The sequence below is a fragment of the Pempheris klunzingeri genome, chromosome 22 (genome assembly GCF_042242105.1).
Source record: "Pempheris klunzingeri isolate RE-2024b chromosome 22, fPemKlu1.hap1, whole genome shotgun sequence".
NCBI classification, from domain to species: Eukaryota; Metazoa; Chordata; class Actinopteri; order Acropomatiformes; family Pempheridae; genus Pempheris; species Pempheris klunzingeri.
Genome location: NC_092033.1, coordinates 4,289,031 through 4,305,749, shown reverse-complemented (window position 1 = coordinate 4,305,749; position 16,719 = coordinate 4,289,031). Strand labels below are relative to the sequence as shown.

The following is a 16,719-nucleotide window of genomic DNA, read 5'->3' as shown; positions in this document are numbered from 1 at the left end:
GACAGAGAGGAGGACACAAATGTGATGATTGTTTGCAGACAGATATTTTCACCTCTGGCTTCAAATCTTACTCTGTTCCAATAGGGCAGAGTTTGGTTTGGTTTGGTTCCTGTCATTAGAAACCTACATGCCAACATCCATCTAAAATATAGACAAAGCAAGATATAGAAAAAAAAGAGAAAAGACAAAGAAACAAAGACACAAGTTCAACTGACACCCGGAGAAGCAGGAACAAAAGTAGAATAAAACATACTTAACACAGATTATAACACAGAGAGGTTTTATCAGTAAAACTGAAACACCTAAACACTAAAATTTAACATTTTATTTCCATTGTGCTCTTGGCCCTACCCTAAATCATGATGATAACAAAGACTGACGTCCTTTAGGTGACAGTTGGATCATGCAGAGTCAATTCTACTAGATATTACTCATGTTACGAATAGTACATTTCTAATAAAAACACTAAATGGAGTCACTTATCTCTGCACTTTAATACAACATTTTTACACCTGTTTCTTAAGATAGATTCCAAGTATGTCGAATGTTTGGGATGCTGTTTCAAATTTTAGCACCAACACTAAAAAGGTTTTTGATTATGCCAACTAGTCCACCTTCAGCATGCTGGTCTCAAGTGCACACAGCCTGGTGCCTGGTCACACAGGAGCACATCAATTCACATTTTCTTTCAAATGTGCCCCACATTTGGACAGAAACCTGACAAGAGTCAAGCATAACATTTTCTTACAACTAATACCGAGATTTTTAGTTTAGATAGGCATATGGTATGTGGACATAGAATTAGATGACACATTTTGACCAAGTAATGTAATTATTCTATCTTAGAAAATACAAAGGGAAGGGAAGAATACTTCGAAAGCTGCTGGACAAAGCTGCTGTTAGGCTGACACATTGAAACACACAAAGAACCAGACATATGTAATAAATACAATCTACCTCCTCTTAAACGAGGCTGATTCTCGTGTTTGTTTTTCATTTACAATCCAGGGGCCTTAAAAACGTGTGACAGTGACAACCAAGGCATATATTAGTTACAGAACCATAACACCAAAGGTGCATTAGAGATATGAGAATACCGAATGTGACCTCCTCATGGAGAAGTGGAAAATGTATGCGAAGTGTCAAAAGTCTGAAAGAGAAGAGCACATTTCACGGGAATGAAAGAGAGACATCTACACAGAGAAGGGTGGAGACTGAGGATCAAAACCACACTGCTGATTCAATTTCTGCCAGTCCAAATGCTATTACTTAACCCCAGAAACATGGTGATTGCGTTCTAAACCAAATAGAGGAGTGGAGACCAAGACAAACCTCAAGGCAGGAGAGAGACAAAGAGCGACAGCATCTAAGAAAATTGAAGAACAAATCTCAAACTGTTTGGTGGAAAATAATGCCTACGCCGAGTAGATAATCTCACCGAATGATTAAAGATGCAGAAATTCTAGAAGGCGAAAGTAGATAGAGCACAAAGTAGAAAAGACAGTGCTCCTGCTGGGTGTCAGCAGCTGCGCTCGGGCAATCACTAAGCAGCTCATTAGAGCTAATAACAGCCGTTAATCAGAGGGAGACTTAGTATAGAAGGCTCAACCAACGGTGGCCAGACCGTGGGGAGAAAGAAGCCGATATTAGTTAACAGCCTACTGGCCGAGATCCACTCCACAGATTGCTCAATCTATAAACGGACAAACGGGGAGATGGAGGGATATAAAGACGGAGACGAGAACAGGGTATAAATCAACAGGAAAAGCTAAAGAGAAAAATAGAAATGGAAATACAAACACAAACTCAGAGCAGTGACTAAGACGACAATCTCACAAGAGAATTCATCCAGTTCACTGGCTGAAGGATTTTGAATGTGAAGCGGGCAAAGTGTTTGGTGACATTAGCAGTGCATCAACAAAGCAGCAAAATTCAGTGAGGCTCTCATCTGTTACACAATGTTAAGACCTTTCATATGGGAGTAAAGAAAACACCACATGACAGCGACTCCTGCATACACAGCCTCCTACAACTGCCACTTTCTTTCTATGACCACACATCCAGCCGACCATTATTAGAATGGTTCACCACTGTAATCCGCTGATGCAACTGAAATACCAATGAGGGAGGCACAGCACAGCACAGCACAGCACAGCGTGGCCGGGCAGACTGTGCCACAGCTGCAGCTCAGTGCCAGTGGACAAAGAGCAGATCAGCGAGGAGATGGTAAGAGGGAAGATATAGAGAAAAGACAGGTGATGCGACATGGGCCTGAAGTTAAGCAAACTGATGCTTACTGCCAACCTGAACGTATAACTCAGGAGTCAGAGAAGAAGAAATATTAACTCACAGACGTAGTTTCAGGTTTCATCCAGTCTGATGAGACTCAGCTCCTCTCTTTATGTAGATAGGCATCAGCTTCACTCTGTGTGTGTGTGTGTGTGTGTGTGTGTATCTGTATTTGTAATAGAAATTCGCCTCACCAGTCAGTAATCTCTGTATGTGTGTGTATGTGTGTGTGTGTGTGTGTGTGTGTGTGTCTATTTGTAATAGTTCACCTCACCAGTCTGTTTGTGTGTGTGGTGTTACACTCCTGCAGGGATTTCATCACAGCTGACAGAAAGTACGCTTCCATCTTCCAAAGCTTAGTCCCTGGGTGCTCCACCAAGCCAGTCTATCTGCAATGCCCCCCCACCCCAACCACCCACCACTGCTACACACACACACACACACACACACACACACACACACACACACACACAGAGTCTGTGTGTATACATGGTCCCCGCTACACCTTCACTTTCTCAAAGAGACATCCAACAGAGCCCTCTCTCTTTGTTCTGAGCCTCTGTACAAAGTGCGATTCTATATATGATACAGGCTCGTGGTACATAAGCAGCATTTAGGTCGTCTCTCACAGGCCCCCCCCCCCCCCCCCCCCCCCCCCCCCCCCCCCCCCCCCCCCCCCCCCGCCAGGCTCTAACATTACAGCCAGTTTGCTGGCTCATTCTCCACTTCATTGTAATGTCGGCGCCTGTTCAGCAGCACTAGACCATACCAGCTCATTTCATTCGTGCATAAAAGGGAATAAATGATCAAATAAATGCGTATTAAAATTACACATAAAAATGAATAAATCATTGTGATATCAACAACAATGTCTAGCTGCCTAATTGCGTAACTCCAACAAATTCTCTTACTCTCCTCTGGTGTATGGTAAAAAGAAGCTGAACAATGCGACGTCTAAGATCTGACTATAGTCCCCCGTCTCCCTACAGATGTAGCACTGTGGGCAAAATGTAGAGTGCTCTATTCACATCGTTCACCTGGCCCTTTTAAATGATGAATAAGTTAGCACAGTTTGCGTTAAAGCTGCAGTTAGCGAGCACAATGACAAAATACATAAACATCTGAAAGGAGTTAATTTCTCCCACTTCCTCCTGTTGGTTTAGCAGCATTTTTCTCTACTTGTATAGTATGTTCTGTGACTACAAGACAAACTTATTTTAAAATAGTGCAAAATGCCAAAGGAAAAAAAAAAAAAAGGGTGACATAAAGCTGTAAGTTCCTAAAAGCTGAAAACTGTGTGTATAATTTACAAATGTGCTCTTAGCAGACAGCAGTTGCCCTGCATAAGCAAGTGACGAAGAGCATATTGTAAAAGGAAGTAAACATTTCTCGAGAAAGCTTTCACAAATGCAGAGAAAAGCCATGTGTCTTGGGATCTGAGGAGTCTTTTATGTTTTAAAAAGGACTGGCTGAAACACACACACACGCACACACACACACACACAGCATCTTCCTCAGCAGTATCCGGCCCTCCATCATACAGGCATACTGCTCTGTTTGCTCCTCATCCTCTCCATCACAAGGACACATCTCCAAACCTCCTCTGACTTTAATGATGGCTCTAGTTTGTGTGATACCTTATTTTTCCTTTTGTCTCCGTTTGCCCGTCTTTACGTGACGAGACACGAGTTGTGCAAATGTCTAAGGTTTCTCTTTTCAGTTGCTTTCTCCGGTAATTCACATTGCCATTTGGAGATGGAGCCTCTGCTTCTGCTGCAATAAAATGCATTTAAATTTTAAAATGTACTTAACCTAGAACATTCTAGGTCCGTCCCCATCCTTCTTTCCTCAAGGGTTCCAGCCCTCTGAGCACATTATACTTCTACAAGGACGACAACACATGTCGACAAAATGGTTGAAAGTACATCAGGGTTCTTCAGCACTTTTGTTGTTACTGAAAAAAAACTCTTTGCTCATTTTCTTTTTTATCTTAAATATCAATATAATGTCAGCGGCTTGCTTATTTTCACATCTAGTGGATACAGAGCAGCATTAGAATTCATTTGGATGCATGTTTCTGGCCAAATATTCACTCTCCTTTTGGCTCTGCCTTGCTAACTCCACCAACTCCTGAGAAAAATATCTAGCTCTTCAGCTGCTAAATGCCCAACTATTTTCACAAGCTAGTTGCCAACTTTGACTGTGTGCCATTTGGTAGTATTCTGGCGGTTTATCAAGAGGTTTTTCCACTGAAAACAGTTCTCTGCTGCAGCTGGAAACGAGGCTAATGAGAACAATGAAAGTGGACCAGAAGATTACGGTTGCAGGCAGTGAAACCCAAACAATCAGCTAAAAGATGCTATAAAGCTCAGCAGAGCGGTGAGGTCCGGTGATAACTCTTTGTGTCACATCACACTCATTCCGTGCATTGTTACAACAAAAATGGGAATTATTAAGGTTTATTTTCATTTTTTATATTTGATAAACTTGACTTTCATAACTCTTTTTTCATGTTATATACAAAAAAAAATCCATAATAACAGCAAAACCATAACTCACTATCAGTGCGCAAACCGCTGACAGTATAAACTATTCTTTAAACCGTTGCATATATTTGAAAGTCTTGGTGATGATTTAATCAGACATGTTCTATACATCAGAAGCAGTGCTTTCACACCAGCATCACTCTCAGTAAAGAGTTAATTGCTGAATTCTTCATGAAATCCGAGCGACAGAGAAGCTGTTGCTAGCCACTTTCTGCCTGCTATGACAAGTACAGCCTCACAGTGATCTTCTCCACCAGACCATTCATCTCTTAGTTGATAGGAGGAAGGACTGCATCGCTCAGCCGCTTCCTGACAGCGTGGGTGCACTTTCTTAGTCGGTCATTTTCCCCTTTTTGAAAATGCTGTTTTCCTGCTCTATGCCCTCACTCTTTCTTACTCTTGAGCCTGCCAAGAGACACTCTGGCTGCTGTTACTTCGTCTGCTCGAGCTGTGGTTCTCCTTCGCTGTTGTTCCGAACACACTACTGCATCTTTTTCCACCGTCTCACTGACTCGCTCCCTTGTTCTCATCTTTCTTCAGAGTGGATCCATACTTAGACACTGGCATGCAGATTACATTATGGATCCACGGCACGATCAATGGCCGCTCCACATTAAAGGAGGACTGGCCCGGCTCCTTGGCCCGTCATGGCCCATCCTGGCCTTAATTAGATGACTTCTATTGTCGACTAATGGGAGAGGCGCTACACTGTGGCAGATAGGGAAAAGACAAAGGCAGAGTAATGCCTCACAGTTGGAGAACAAGAACGATAGACTCTCCAAATCAATTTCTCCTTTGACACGAGAGAGGCCTGCTACATTGCTTAACGGTTCAGGTGAATACAAAACAACTTTAGTGCTATTTTTCCCCTCCATGGCATCAGGAGAGTTTATCAATAATCTACCAATTGGAACTTTTCAATTTGGATTAACAGTCAGGTGTTAATGAAAGTTGGTGACAGGAAGAAAAGGAGAGGGAATGGAGCGAAGATGGAGCAGTTAAGAGGTCGAGCCATCACTCCAGGTTTCATCATCAAAAGGTAAACGAAGTACATGGCAGCAGAACAAGCACTGCAGTGCCACGCCACGGCTGTTGTGTGACTCAGACAAAGAAGCAGGGGAAACAGAGGGAAAGCTAAGCGGAAAAACAAAAACCGCTAACAAAGTGACGGAGAAGAATAAAAGCAAGACAAGCAACAAAAGGAAGACAAGTAGCACAACCAAACAAGCATATTCATGAGCATCTTGTGGGCAGCAGAGGGCAGGCATCCCTTCCTGCTTTTAAGGTACAACCCTCACAGAGTAGCATGTGGGAGCGCTGAGCAAAAAGACTTTGAGAATCCATCAATGAAGAATCTCAAAAAAAAAAAAATCCAATTAGACAGATACATAAAAACAGGGAGAGAAAAGGAGAATGGCGAAGAAACGACATCTGAGACAGAGACAACACACACCGCGGAAGCAAGAATAGACAGGACAGACTTATTTAGAGCGCAGATTAAGCAGCTGCAAACATGTCAAAGTCTTAATCAGGTTCGCAATCAGTAAACTGGCTCACATCCTCAGATACTGGCTGTCGCTCAAATTCACAAGGCTTTACTGCTCAGACTCAAGCACACATTGCAAAACTAAATCTGTTGGAACATTTTGAGAGAGAAAACTCTGTGGGCCTTAGTGTGAATAAAAAGTGAAGCTAAGTTGTTGTCTCTGAAGACACTTTGGCTTTGAGTTTGGCTGCTTTATCACTCAATTTATTTATTTAACCATTTTCTGCAAGCTGATTTAAGCTGCTTTCTCACCTACCACACACCTCATTTTGTTCTGCAGCTTCTAGGGCTACTGATTAGGACACCACACCGTAATCTGAACTGTCAAGGCCCCCCAAAATGGCCATGAAACAGATGTCTGCAGAAGGGACTTTGTACAGGACATGAATGCACAGGCTCTTCCAGCCCCAAATACACAAGTTAACAAAGACACAAACACATACACATACATATGTATGTATCTCTATTGGCTGTGCTCCATTATAGTGGGGTCAGCAAAGCCTTGCAGCATTCACATTGCTCAACTGGACCAACACTCTCATCAGCATTGTTTTCAGACATAGAAGGGAGTGGAAAAAGATTAAAAAAAAAAACACTGTACGTGACTTGCTCAGCACCAAAAGTCAAACAAAGTTAGCAACTAGGGGCTAAACATACTGTAGAGGAGTATTTAACAGTTAAAGAGGCAGAAGACGAAAACAGAGGTGAAAGGAGGGTGAATATTGGATGTAAATTCGACAGTTGGCCAAAAATATGACTCCAAATGAACGCTGATGTTTCGCCCTATTTTCGTAATGTTTTCTTCTATATCAGCTGATATGGCACCGATATGTCAGTGTCGTGTTCACAGCTTGTTTACAGCTTATTTCTACTGCCCCAATTGGCAAAAAAAAATGTTAATGTTGATTTAAACATTTATTAGCCTCCATGAGAAGGTCTGTGATGTTCAAACCTCAGTAGGAGAAGAACTTGTTAAACCATAGTCATAGCGGCAATGACAAATCTCTGGCACTAGGATACACTGGAGCTTCACTTCACTATAAATACTCCTCCTATTCTATGTATTCTATATCTATATAAAAACTGGAAGTAGAAAATTAGTCATGGAAAACACTCAAGTGTTAATTATTAGGTTCATTTTCACTTGAAAGTCTATACACCGAGGGCTTGGGTGTGTGGTTTCTTAAGTATCTGAGTCAGTGTTTTCACCAAACAGGCTCGTGTCTCTTGGGTTTGACGGATCAGTTTTTGACCTCATTCAGAGAAGAAAAGGAAAAGTAAGAGAGAGGAACGGTTCAGGAGTCTGAACTGCAAACACCTCCAAAGATTACTATTCTAAGAAGTATTCAGCCACCATGTCTACATTGCCCACAGGGTGTGTGTGTATTTCTAATAATTCTTAATGAAATGAATTCTGACTTCCTGTTTTCATCGTGCACTCATTGGCTCACATACAAAGGAGGGAGAGAAAGAGACGGGGAGGGTGGGTGCAATGCAACAGTAGAAAGAAAAATAGATGGCAGGAGAAGAAGAGAGACAGCCAGAGAGAGCAGGAGAGCACGACAACATGAGAGAGTAAATCTCACACTTCCTACCTCTCTACAAAGAAACAGAATTAGGCCCGTGAAAGAGCCAAACCTCTCCCTGCTTTGGCTCTCCCTCTCTCCCTCTCTCCCTCTCTTTCTCTCTCTCTCTCCCTCTCTCTCTCTCTGTGTGTCAGAAAACAAGACCACCTAACAACAAGAACACGGCGCATCAACCCATCGTGTAAGATGCCAGAAAGACACGTTTGAAGGTTTGTTGGCTGTGTATGTTGTTCAAGGCTCATCAGCGCATGGAGATGCAGGGGAGCAGAGCGCGGGCTGGTGCCTTGAAGATCTGACAAGAGTGCGACTCGCCCACAGAGAAAGGCAAAGAGAGGGGAGAAACAAATGCAGAGAGAGGTAGGGTTGGAGACAGACAGCAGAAAAATGGCAGAGTGATGGAAAAGGCAGAGGAAATGAGACACAGTAGAACACAATGATAAAGGGAAAGAGGGGGGGAAAGTGAAGGACAAGAGAGGCTAAATGAAGATAAAAACAAAACAAGTCAAGAAAAGTGACCTCTTCATTCATCATTGTGTGTAAAGCCAGTCACAAAAAGCTATTCAGTCCAAAATGCTGCCACTCATTTCCTAAATTCAATGTGTAAATGTTCCATATTTGTGCGACACTGTCTTTAATAACCTGTTTTGAAAGTAAAGGTCTTGAGGTCATACTGGATTTAATACCTGCCATTAGTTTGTAAGAGGAAGCTGCCAGTTTTCACTTTATAGAAATCACATTTTGGAATTTATACTCATTTGACAGCTTTTTATGTTCACCTCGCTCAAACTAATGCAGTCTAATACATCAGCCGTGCAATAAATCCCACTTTGATGGAGGCTGTAATGTTCTTCTTTTTGTTGAAACAGGCTTTTGTATAGGTGTTGATTTCATTTCATGGTCATTTCGGAGGCTGCACTGTAGTTTGCTGTACTGTTGCACTGCATTGCATTATAGTAAAAAAAAGTAAAACAAAGCAAAAGTTACCATACAAAAAACAAAGGGAGAAAAACGCTTTAAACCAAACACCCATTAGCTCTGAGGAAAGTGCTGTGTGCCAAAAGCATCACAGGGAAGCACAGGAGTCCAACCTGCCTGCATGCCTCCCACAACTTCATTTGTGGATCTAAACTGTATCTCAGTGACCACAGTTGGTCTGGTGTGTGCAATGCGGTCCGAAGAGCATTGTGGTTTGCAGTTGGTAGCTCTATTTTAAATAGCTTCAAAGAGCTTGACGGGCCGAAACACGGTACAAAAGAAACCAAACAAACACAGTGTGTATATGTGGGATGTATAGAGGAGCTCACATCACAGAAGCAGCATGCAGAAACGCACACATCCAGTGGAGCTGCAGTGCCTCACGCCACTTAAAAACTTGTCACGTCCGCATGGGGTCAGTCCCCGTTGTTTACTGTCATATTACTGCTCATATACTTTACCACTGATTACCACTAAAACACAAAAAGAAAAGGAGGATGCAGGAAAATAATTATTCTTAATAACTACGCATTGACTGACGTAAGTTACACATCACTGGTAATTTTGTGCATGATGCTAAACAAGTAAACACAGAATACATTTTTAGAAAAGTTACGTATAAAATATTTCTCATGTTCAGTCACACGCTGTCATTACATTTATCACATCCTGTCCTTTCTCTGGTGTTAATTACCTATTACAGGAACAATGGTGGTAGTTTTTTTCTTCTTTAGCTGTTCATACTACGGTAACAGTATTGTTAAAAATTAAAGTTCTTTCAACTGCTTGGAGTCTGTGTGTACTTTGTGACTGACAGAATATGTTTATGTTGTCAAAAAGAATTAAGCTTGAAAGTACAATAAAACATTCATCTGTGTAAATGTGGCACAACATAAGCGCACGCAGCAGGAGGGCTCTGGGGAGAACAGTGTGGTGTTGCACAGACGAGCACACGCACGCCTACAGGTCACGCTCTCTCTCACACGCGTGCCGTCTAAACATAAGTGTAGCACGCTTTGATGAATAGAACTCACGGGCGTATTTAAACACAAACTGGGATGAGTGAAAGGAATGAAAGGGGGAGAGATGGATGGAAGAAAAGAGTGGGGTAGAGAGGGCACAGAGCTGCAGGAGGAGTTCATTGGCCAGAAATTTGTGAAAAAAGAGATGGTCTCCAGGGTCCCGGGTTGATTCCCTGTGACCTGTGGTGATGAGCCGGCAAGTAAACCCTGAGTCTTGCCAGCCGCAAAGGTGCCACTCTGCACTGAAGGGAGCAGCTTTTGCAGAAGGAGGGACCGCAAAAGGAGACGATTGATCCTCACATCAATAGTGCATCACACACAAGATTAGGGATGTTTAAGTGAGAGGGGAAAAGAAGCATGACAGAGAGAGAGAGAGAGAGAGAGAGAGACGGCACTTACCAATGTACTCGAAGACGTAGACGACAAAGAATGGTGTGACCAGGTCGTTGATGCCTTGCACGTAGCCACTGGCGGGGTGGCGGATGGCCCAGATAAACAGGATCCGCTCAAAAATCTTACACACAAAACAAACAGGCACAGAGACACGGAGTCAAAACAGCAGTTTGGAGGGAAAAAAACACTTTTTATTCCACAGACTACCTACTAATGCACACAGGTGATGGATTTAGAATGACATGAGACACAAGAGCAATAAATCGCTATGCTGGCGAAGCTAAAATAAAGTAATGTTTAGTATAAAACAACTTAAACAATGAATCCTCTGTCAGTTTGTCACATTTTCTCTTGATGAACTAATCAATTAATTGACTAATCTTCTCCGTCATGTGTGACAGGCGAATAATGACAACCTCACTGTTCGATGACACCTTAAATAATTATCGTCTGTCAGCTGATTATGCCTGCTGAACATCAGGCTGGGTAGAATTACAAGTTTTAATCATACCAAAGTGTACATTTTAGAAGGTGAGTGGGGTGTAGGAAGGCAGCAGGAGAAATCAGAACAATCTGAGGCATGCCAAGCTGGAGAGGAGGAAAGCAGTGGAATGGGCACAGCCATGCTTGCTGTGGGAGTTTGGCAGTCCGATGTGGATATCATATTATTAATTTTTATCAATTTAGTTTAAACTGTGACTTTTCTAGATCCATCATTGCATATTAGCTGGTCGTGGACATAAAATGTATGGAGTATACACGTTTTGTGGACAGTATTACAGATACTGTGTGGTGTTTTTGACCACAAGCAGCACTACAGAGCAGTCTTTTTACAAGTGGGTTCCTGTTTTGTTTGTACTTTGCAGGCATATGAGGACTTTTTCACTTTTCCATCAACAGTTGGAGGTAACATGCCAAGTGTAGCAGGGCAATGCTCCTACAAAGACAAGCAGGAAAAACACTGCAAAGCCAAAAATATGGTTCAAATAATGCCTGATTCACAATAGTTGTAAAATATCGGCTTTGAAAAAGAAGTACATTCAAAATGTTTGGCCTCAAGGATAAACAAAGTGAAAACAAAAGGTAGAGAGAAAACTCCACAAGCTTCCTTTAAGGGCATATGCTCTCATAACTGCTTATTTAAAGATGCCTTTACTTGAGTTACATGTCACATAAGTGCTACTAAGTAGCTTAAACCCTTAGCTAAATGTTAAATGTGTACATTGTTTCTGTAATTGTGTGTGTGTGTGTGTGTGTGTGTGTGTGTGTGTGTGTGTGTGTGTGTGTGTGTGTGTTTATTCCACCACAAACCTCCTTGTATTATGAACTGGTGTTTGAATCTCACTTATATCTATCCTGGTATTCACTCTCATCTGTAAATCTGGTAAAAGTGACGTACGAAATGCTACCTGAAAAGATCTGAATCTGGATTTTGGGCATTACAGATCCTGGTGAGGACACTCTGAACATGAGATGAACCATTTTCTTTGGCTCTCTCTCACAGAGCACCACCTCAGTCTTCACTTTCTGCATTTTCTTTGTGCACAAAGAAGCTCACTTTGAACTTTGTTCTCTGCTTTGCTGTTCTTCTCCTCCCTCCTCTCTTTTCTCACTCACTTTGTCTCTGTCTCATGCTCTTCCCCTCTAAGGCTGTCTCCTCCTCCATCTTCCTCTCTCTCTCTCCTTCACTCTTTCCCTCCGATTGCCTCAATATTTTTTTGCAAGGCAAACACTTCCATCTTCGTTATGGGTGACTGTTTAATGCTGTCAGCCCTGGTGAATTAGAGGAGGCTTGATGTTCAGCTTGTTTTTCTGGTGTGCAAATGGATTTCCCCCAAAAGTACGCACACTTTCTTTCACACCTTTCTGTACACCCATCAAGCACTTTCTTATTTTTGGGGGATATGTCATGTTTCTGTCACTTTCTAAATAACCTCATAGCTCATTGTTTTATGGAAAACACAGCAGCTGCAATGTCATTTTGAGCATGCAAACCCTCTCATTTTTATTCAAAGTAATTCAATCAATGCTGAGACAGTCGGAGAAATTGGTAAGCTGCAACTCTCTGGCTTTCCCCTGCACTTCCTCCTCAAATCCCTGTTACCTGCCTCCACACCTCACACCTCCTCTTCCCTTATCAAAGCCCCATCTATCAAACAGGCAGAGGAGCCAGTGCTAGCAGGGGGAGTGGGTAATGGGACTTTCTTTTCATGCAACCTCAAAAGCTGACATGCATATTTCACTCTGGCACCTCCACACAGAATCACTCTGTGCCATCCCAAGCACATACGCTCTACCCGACCCCACAGCTGGTTTACTATGGGTAAAGAATCCCACATTGGTGTGTTTGTGTGGGAAAGACAGGCAACAAAGACACAGAGAAACTACAAACCAAACAACACTGTTTGCAGGTTTAAACAGAGTTCACTCGGTCCCCAACAGACAGCAAACCAGATTCTTGCAAATTATGTTAACCTCACATTAATATCATATTCTTTGCATAACGCGGTGCATCCGTAGGACAGGAAACCAGCTTGCCTGGGTCTCCTGTGTCGTAACACTATGGCTCAAATTACTTCCAGAGCCATGGTGTGATCATCTAAATCCAACAAAATGGGGTCCAATGGGGAATCAAAGACCTCTGCGCTGACATCTGACACATTAAGATGATCCTACTGTCAAAGCATCACGCCTCAATTACTCAGACATCTCACATTAAATTCCTGTGCACTCATTCCTTTTCAGTTTTCCACTGAAAAAGCATCAGTTAAAAGCTTGAAATTAAAAAAGAAAATCAGATTTCTTAGTAAGGCAGACACTGAGGTTTACTGATGAATCCTGCTCTTTCAGCCTCTTATCACAATTTGGAAAGCAAGACTGAATGATTTCTTTTCACGTTGGGAACTTGTAATTACTGATTATCAACATCAAGTGAAGGGTGTATTGTTCCTCAAAACAAGAAAAACTCAAACACTTAGATACCACTTAGGAAATCACTGCAGCATTGCTTCAATATCCCTCTCTCCTCCAAATGGAACAGACTGCTGACTGCCTTCCATCTCAACTAAATCTCTCCCACCCCCATGGGTGGGGGGGGTGCAGAGACAAATAAGTGAATGAAATGAAGCAGAGGTGATTTTCAGGTGGCGCTGCAACAAGCATAACCATATGAAAAAGGAGGCCTTTGGAGTCTGTTGAATACCAAAACATACTAGAGCGCACTGCTTGAATATTTCAACGCACACTGGTGGCTTTTATTTTGCACCCGCAGAGGAGAGAGTTGGTGTGCGGGGATGAGAGGGAGAAAGACGGGGCTTCTGGGAGAGGGCGAAAAGGAGGTGAGAAGGGGAAAAGCAGAGAATATATACAGTAGTAACACATACTGTACATAAGACACTAGGCAGAAAACAGGCAGCCTCATCTTTGTCTGATGTCATTCCCCTTGTTGCCTCCCTGGTTATAGCCCCCAGTTATATCTGGGACAAGTCAGGGGCAAAGGAAGGTGGCGCTGCCTGGGGCACTTTGTGTGGCTCGGTGTGTATGAATGAGGGTGTGTGTGTGTATGAGTCTGTGCGCTGATAAACGCCTGCATGTCTCCTCAGTTCCCCTTTCTTTTGCCATGTCTACGCACGCATTGACGTGATTGTGTATTCCTTCAGGAGAGTGTCTGCGTGTGGCTGCTCACACCTAAGTGTAGGTGTATACACAGAGCAGTCCAGAGCCCTCATTAGCCTGCACCTCATTATGGGATTTTTCTATCTGGGTTTTCAGTTCTCAGGCTGGTGTGTATGACAGCGCCTCCCAGAAGCACTGTAATAATAAGAGAAACTTAACCCCATATAAATGAATGGAATCAAATTAACTTGTGTGTTAAGTTGTTTTGGGAAGCTGCACTGAGCCAACTTCTTACATCAGAGCACAAACAAAAGTGACTCGTACCACATTTAGATTTTAAGTATTTATGTAACATTGTTATCCAAAGCAACTTACAATGGTTTAATAGTTAAGGACTCCAGTAATGTCTTAATGTGTCCAAAAGACTGCTTATGTTTTTTAATCAAACATAGTGCTTAAGAGGGTTTTAAGATAATTAGTTCTCATATCCTCTAAAACACAGTACCCAACTGTAACATGAAGTGCTTTGTTCAGAAGCAGAACAAAAGTCATAAGCGAGTGCTAGCAATGCTGAGTGGAAGTTTATGTGCATCTTAAGACAAGCATGACTGGAGGTATTATTAAATTCTAGTTTGTCTGTCTGTGCGTTTGTACTCCCATGCCAGACCATGCAGTGTGCTGAAGCAAGTTTTCCCTTTTCAAACTCCAAGTGGAAACAACAGCACCAAACACTCAATCATTTGTCATGTGAGTTTGAATGTTTTCCATGCCACGCTTTCCCTGATTATGACTTTTATGACTATACTAATATGAACCACCACCATACCAACACACCCCATGCTATCAGCACTAACCTTCATGTACCAATTTATGGATTATGATTATGATTTAACTCATGTTTAGTGTATTTCTATGTGCCACTGATGGCAATACCAACAAATATGTGCCCAAAGCAGAGGGGGAAAAAACTGCTAGGTGAGGTGGTGTGTGTGCAGCAAGAGAGGGGTCTCACCTCTTGGACAGAAGCTTGTTGAAAGAGAGGAATAAGAGGATTAGTTCTCGGTATGTCAATGTGAATCTGCAGAGAGAGAAAGAGAGAAAAAAAAAAGACAAACACTGAAGCAACGGGCACGTTAGCACAGATCTGGCCAATACAGACAGTGAGAGACAGAGAGAGAGCAACAGTTAGTGGATTGGTGTCCTTGATTGAAGACAGACGGGGGTTTGGGTGGTCTGAAATGGATGGCAGCGGTGGTCTCCAATGTGAGAATGCATGTAGAGATGTCTCTGTGAGACTATGTGCTTGGGACTACATTTGTGGATGTTGTGCATGTTGTACCACGTTTACACCATTTCAGAGTGTCTTCCCCACGGAGGAACAATATGACAGGCGGACAGGTTTGTCAGAAGGGAGCCAGACGGATGCAGGACAGCGGCTGGAGCCAAGCCAACTGAGATAGTCCAGACCAGACGGGCGGAGTGTGTGTGGCTTGTTACTGACAGGACTGGGGACTGAGCTGTGCTCACAGTCCTGTCTGCTCTGTCCACCTTACCTCTGTCACCTTTGGCTGCAGCACCAAAGACTCAGGACTCATCCTAGGAATGTCTATGTGGATCTGACAGCAACATGGGAGAGAAAGTTGTTAGACACACACACACACACACACATTCACGCACAAATTTACACTCATGAGTACCAGTGTAGAAGTCTCCTAACTGTGTATATGCCAATATTCCATATTTTAACTTATTTTTGGCCAGCTGTAAGATTCCCTATGATGTTCTCAGGAGGGGGTAAACCCCCTGAAAGAAGCACTTACTCTTGAAGGGAAAGTCACAACCTGGGGCACATTCTCATGATAACGTCTATTCTGACTTGAGTAGATACCGATGCAGTTTGCTGCAATAGGAAATTAAGGGTCTAATTTCTCTGTTTACTTTAAATTGCATGAGGGCAGCTCAGGTACATTTGCATACTGATTTATTTTCAACTATGCATGTTTATACTTGTTTTATGCAAAACTTTAAATAAAACTTTATTTGTAAATCCTCTGAAGGCTCATGTTTCTTGGCGGGGTATATGTTGTTTTGCTAGAGTCACATTTCACAAATCTCAATAACAGAAGTGGCATGACCCACGAAAGAGCCACACTGACAAGACCCAGATTGAAAAATACAGGAAATTACTTTTATCAAGTCAATGCAAATGTACAAATGTACTTGATTTCCCCCTGGCGATTATTAAAGGAATTCTGATTCTGATTCTGATGTGCATTATGATGGATATCAGTATATGAATCTGTAAAGTGTGTACTGCTGATCCCACTGGGAATCAACAACCGTCTTTACAATACCTCTACAATCAAAGCAACTTTCAGCAGCGGTCAGTCCATTGGTTTGAACTGCTTACTAAAACTTTAGCCACAACAACTCGAGAAGTCCTCAAGGCTCTGCTCTGATGAGTGTGTTTCAGGAGTATTTCTAAAGTATTTCTGCCCCCTCGTGGTCAAACTGTTTTTAATGCAGCTTTAACAGTGCAACTAAACTGGTTGTTTCAAACACAGCTCCAGTGTCTGTCAACCGAGAAGCTACCAGCTACAATACCTCATACGTTCTGATAGCTTAGAAAAAAGATAGCAAACTTTCTGTTGGGATGGAATAAAAACCACATCAGTGCTTCAAAAAGCTTGTAGTGCAAGCTGGGACTTCTACAATGGCTCATCCATATGCCTATGTATACACGCATA

At 42.4% G+C, this 16,719-nt stretch overlaps 1 protein-coding gene across 2 annotated transcripts in view; it reads right to left on the bottom strand.

Moving 5' to 3' along the window:
• tbc1d22a (TBC1 domain family, member 22a) overlaps positions 1-16,719 on the bottom strand; it is a 112,737-nt gene that overhangs the window by 63,844 nt on the left and 32,174 nt on the right. Inside the window, exons 8-9 of one of the 2 annotated variants that reach the window (XM_070853764.1) lie at positions 15,526-15,588; positions 10,364-10,478 (exon numbers count right to left, since the gene is read on the bottom strand). In XM_070853764.1, the coding sequence (XP_070709865.1) occupies positions 10,364-10,478; positions 15,526-15,588 (178 nt within the window). Of the gene's footprint in view, positions 1-10,363; positions 10,479-14,984; positions 15,051-15,525; positions 15,589-16,719 lie in introns of both variants that reach the window. The other variant, XM_070853763.1, reaches the window with a different exon arrangement.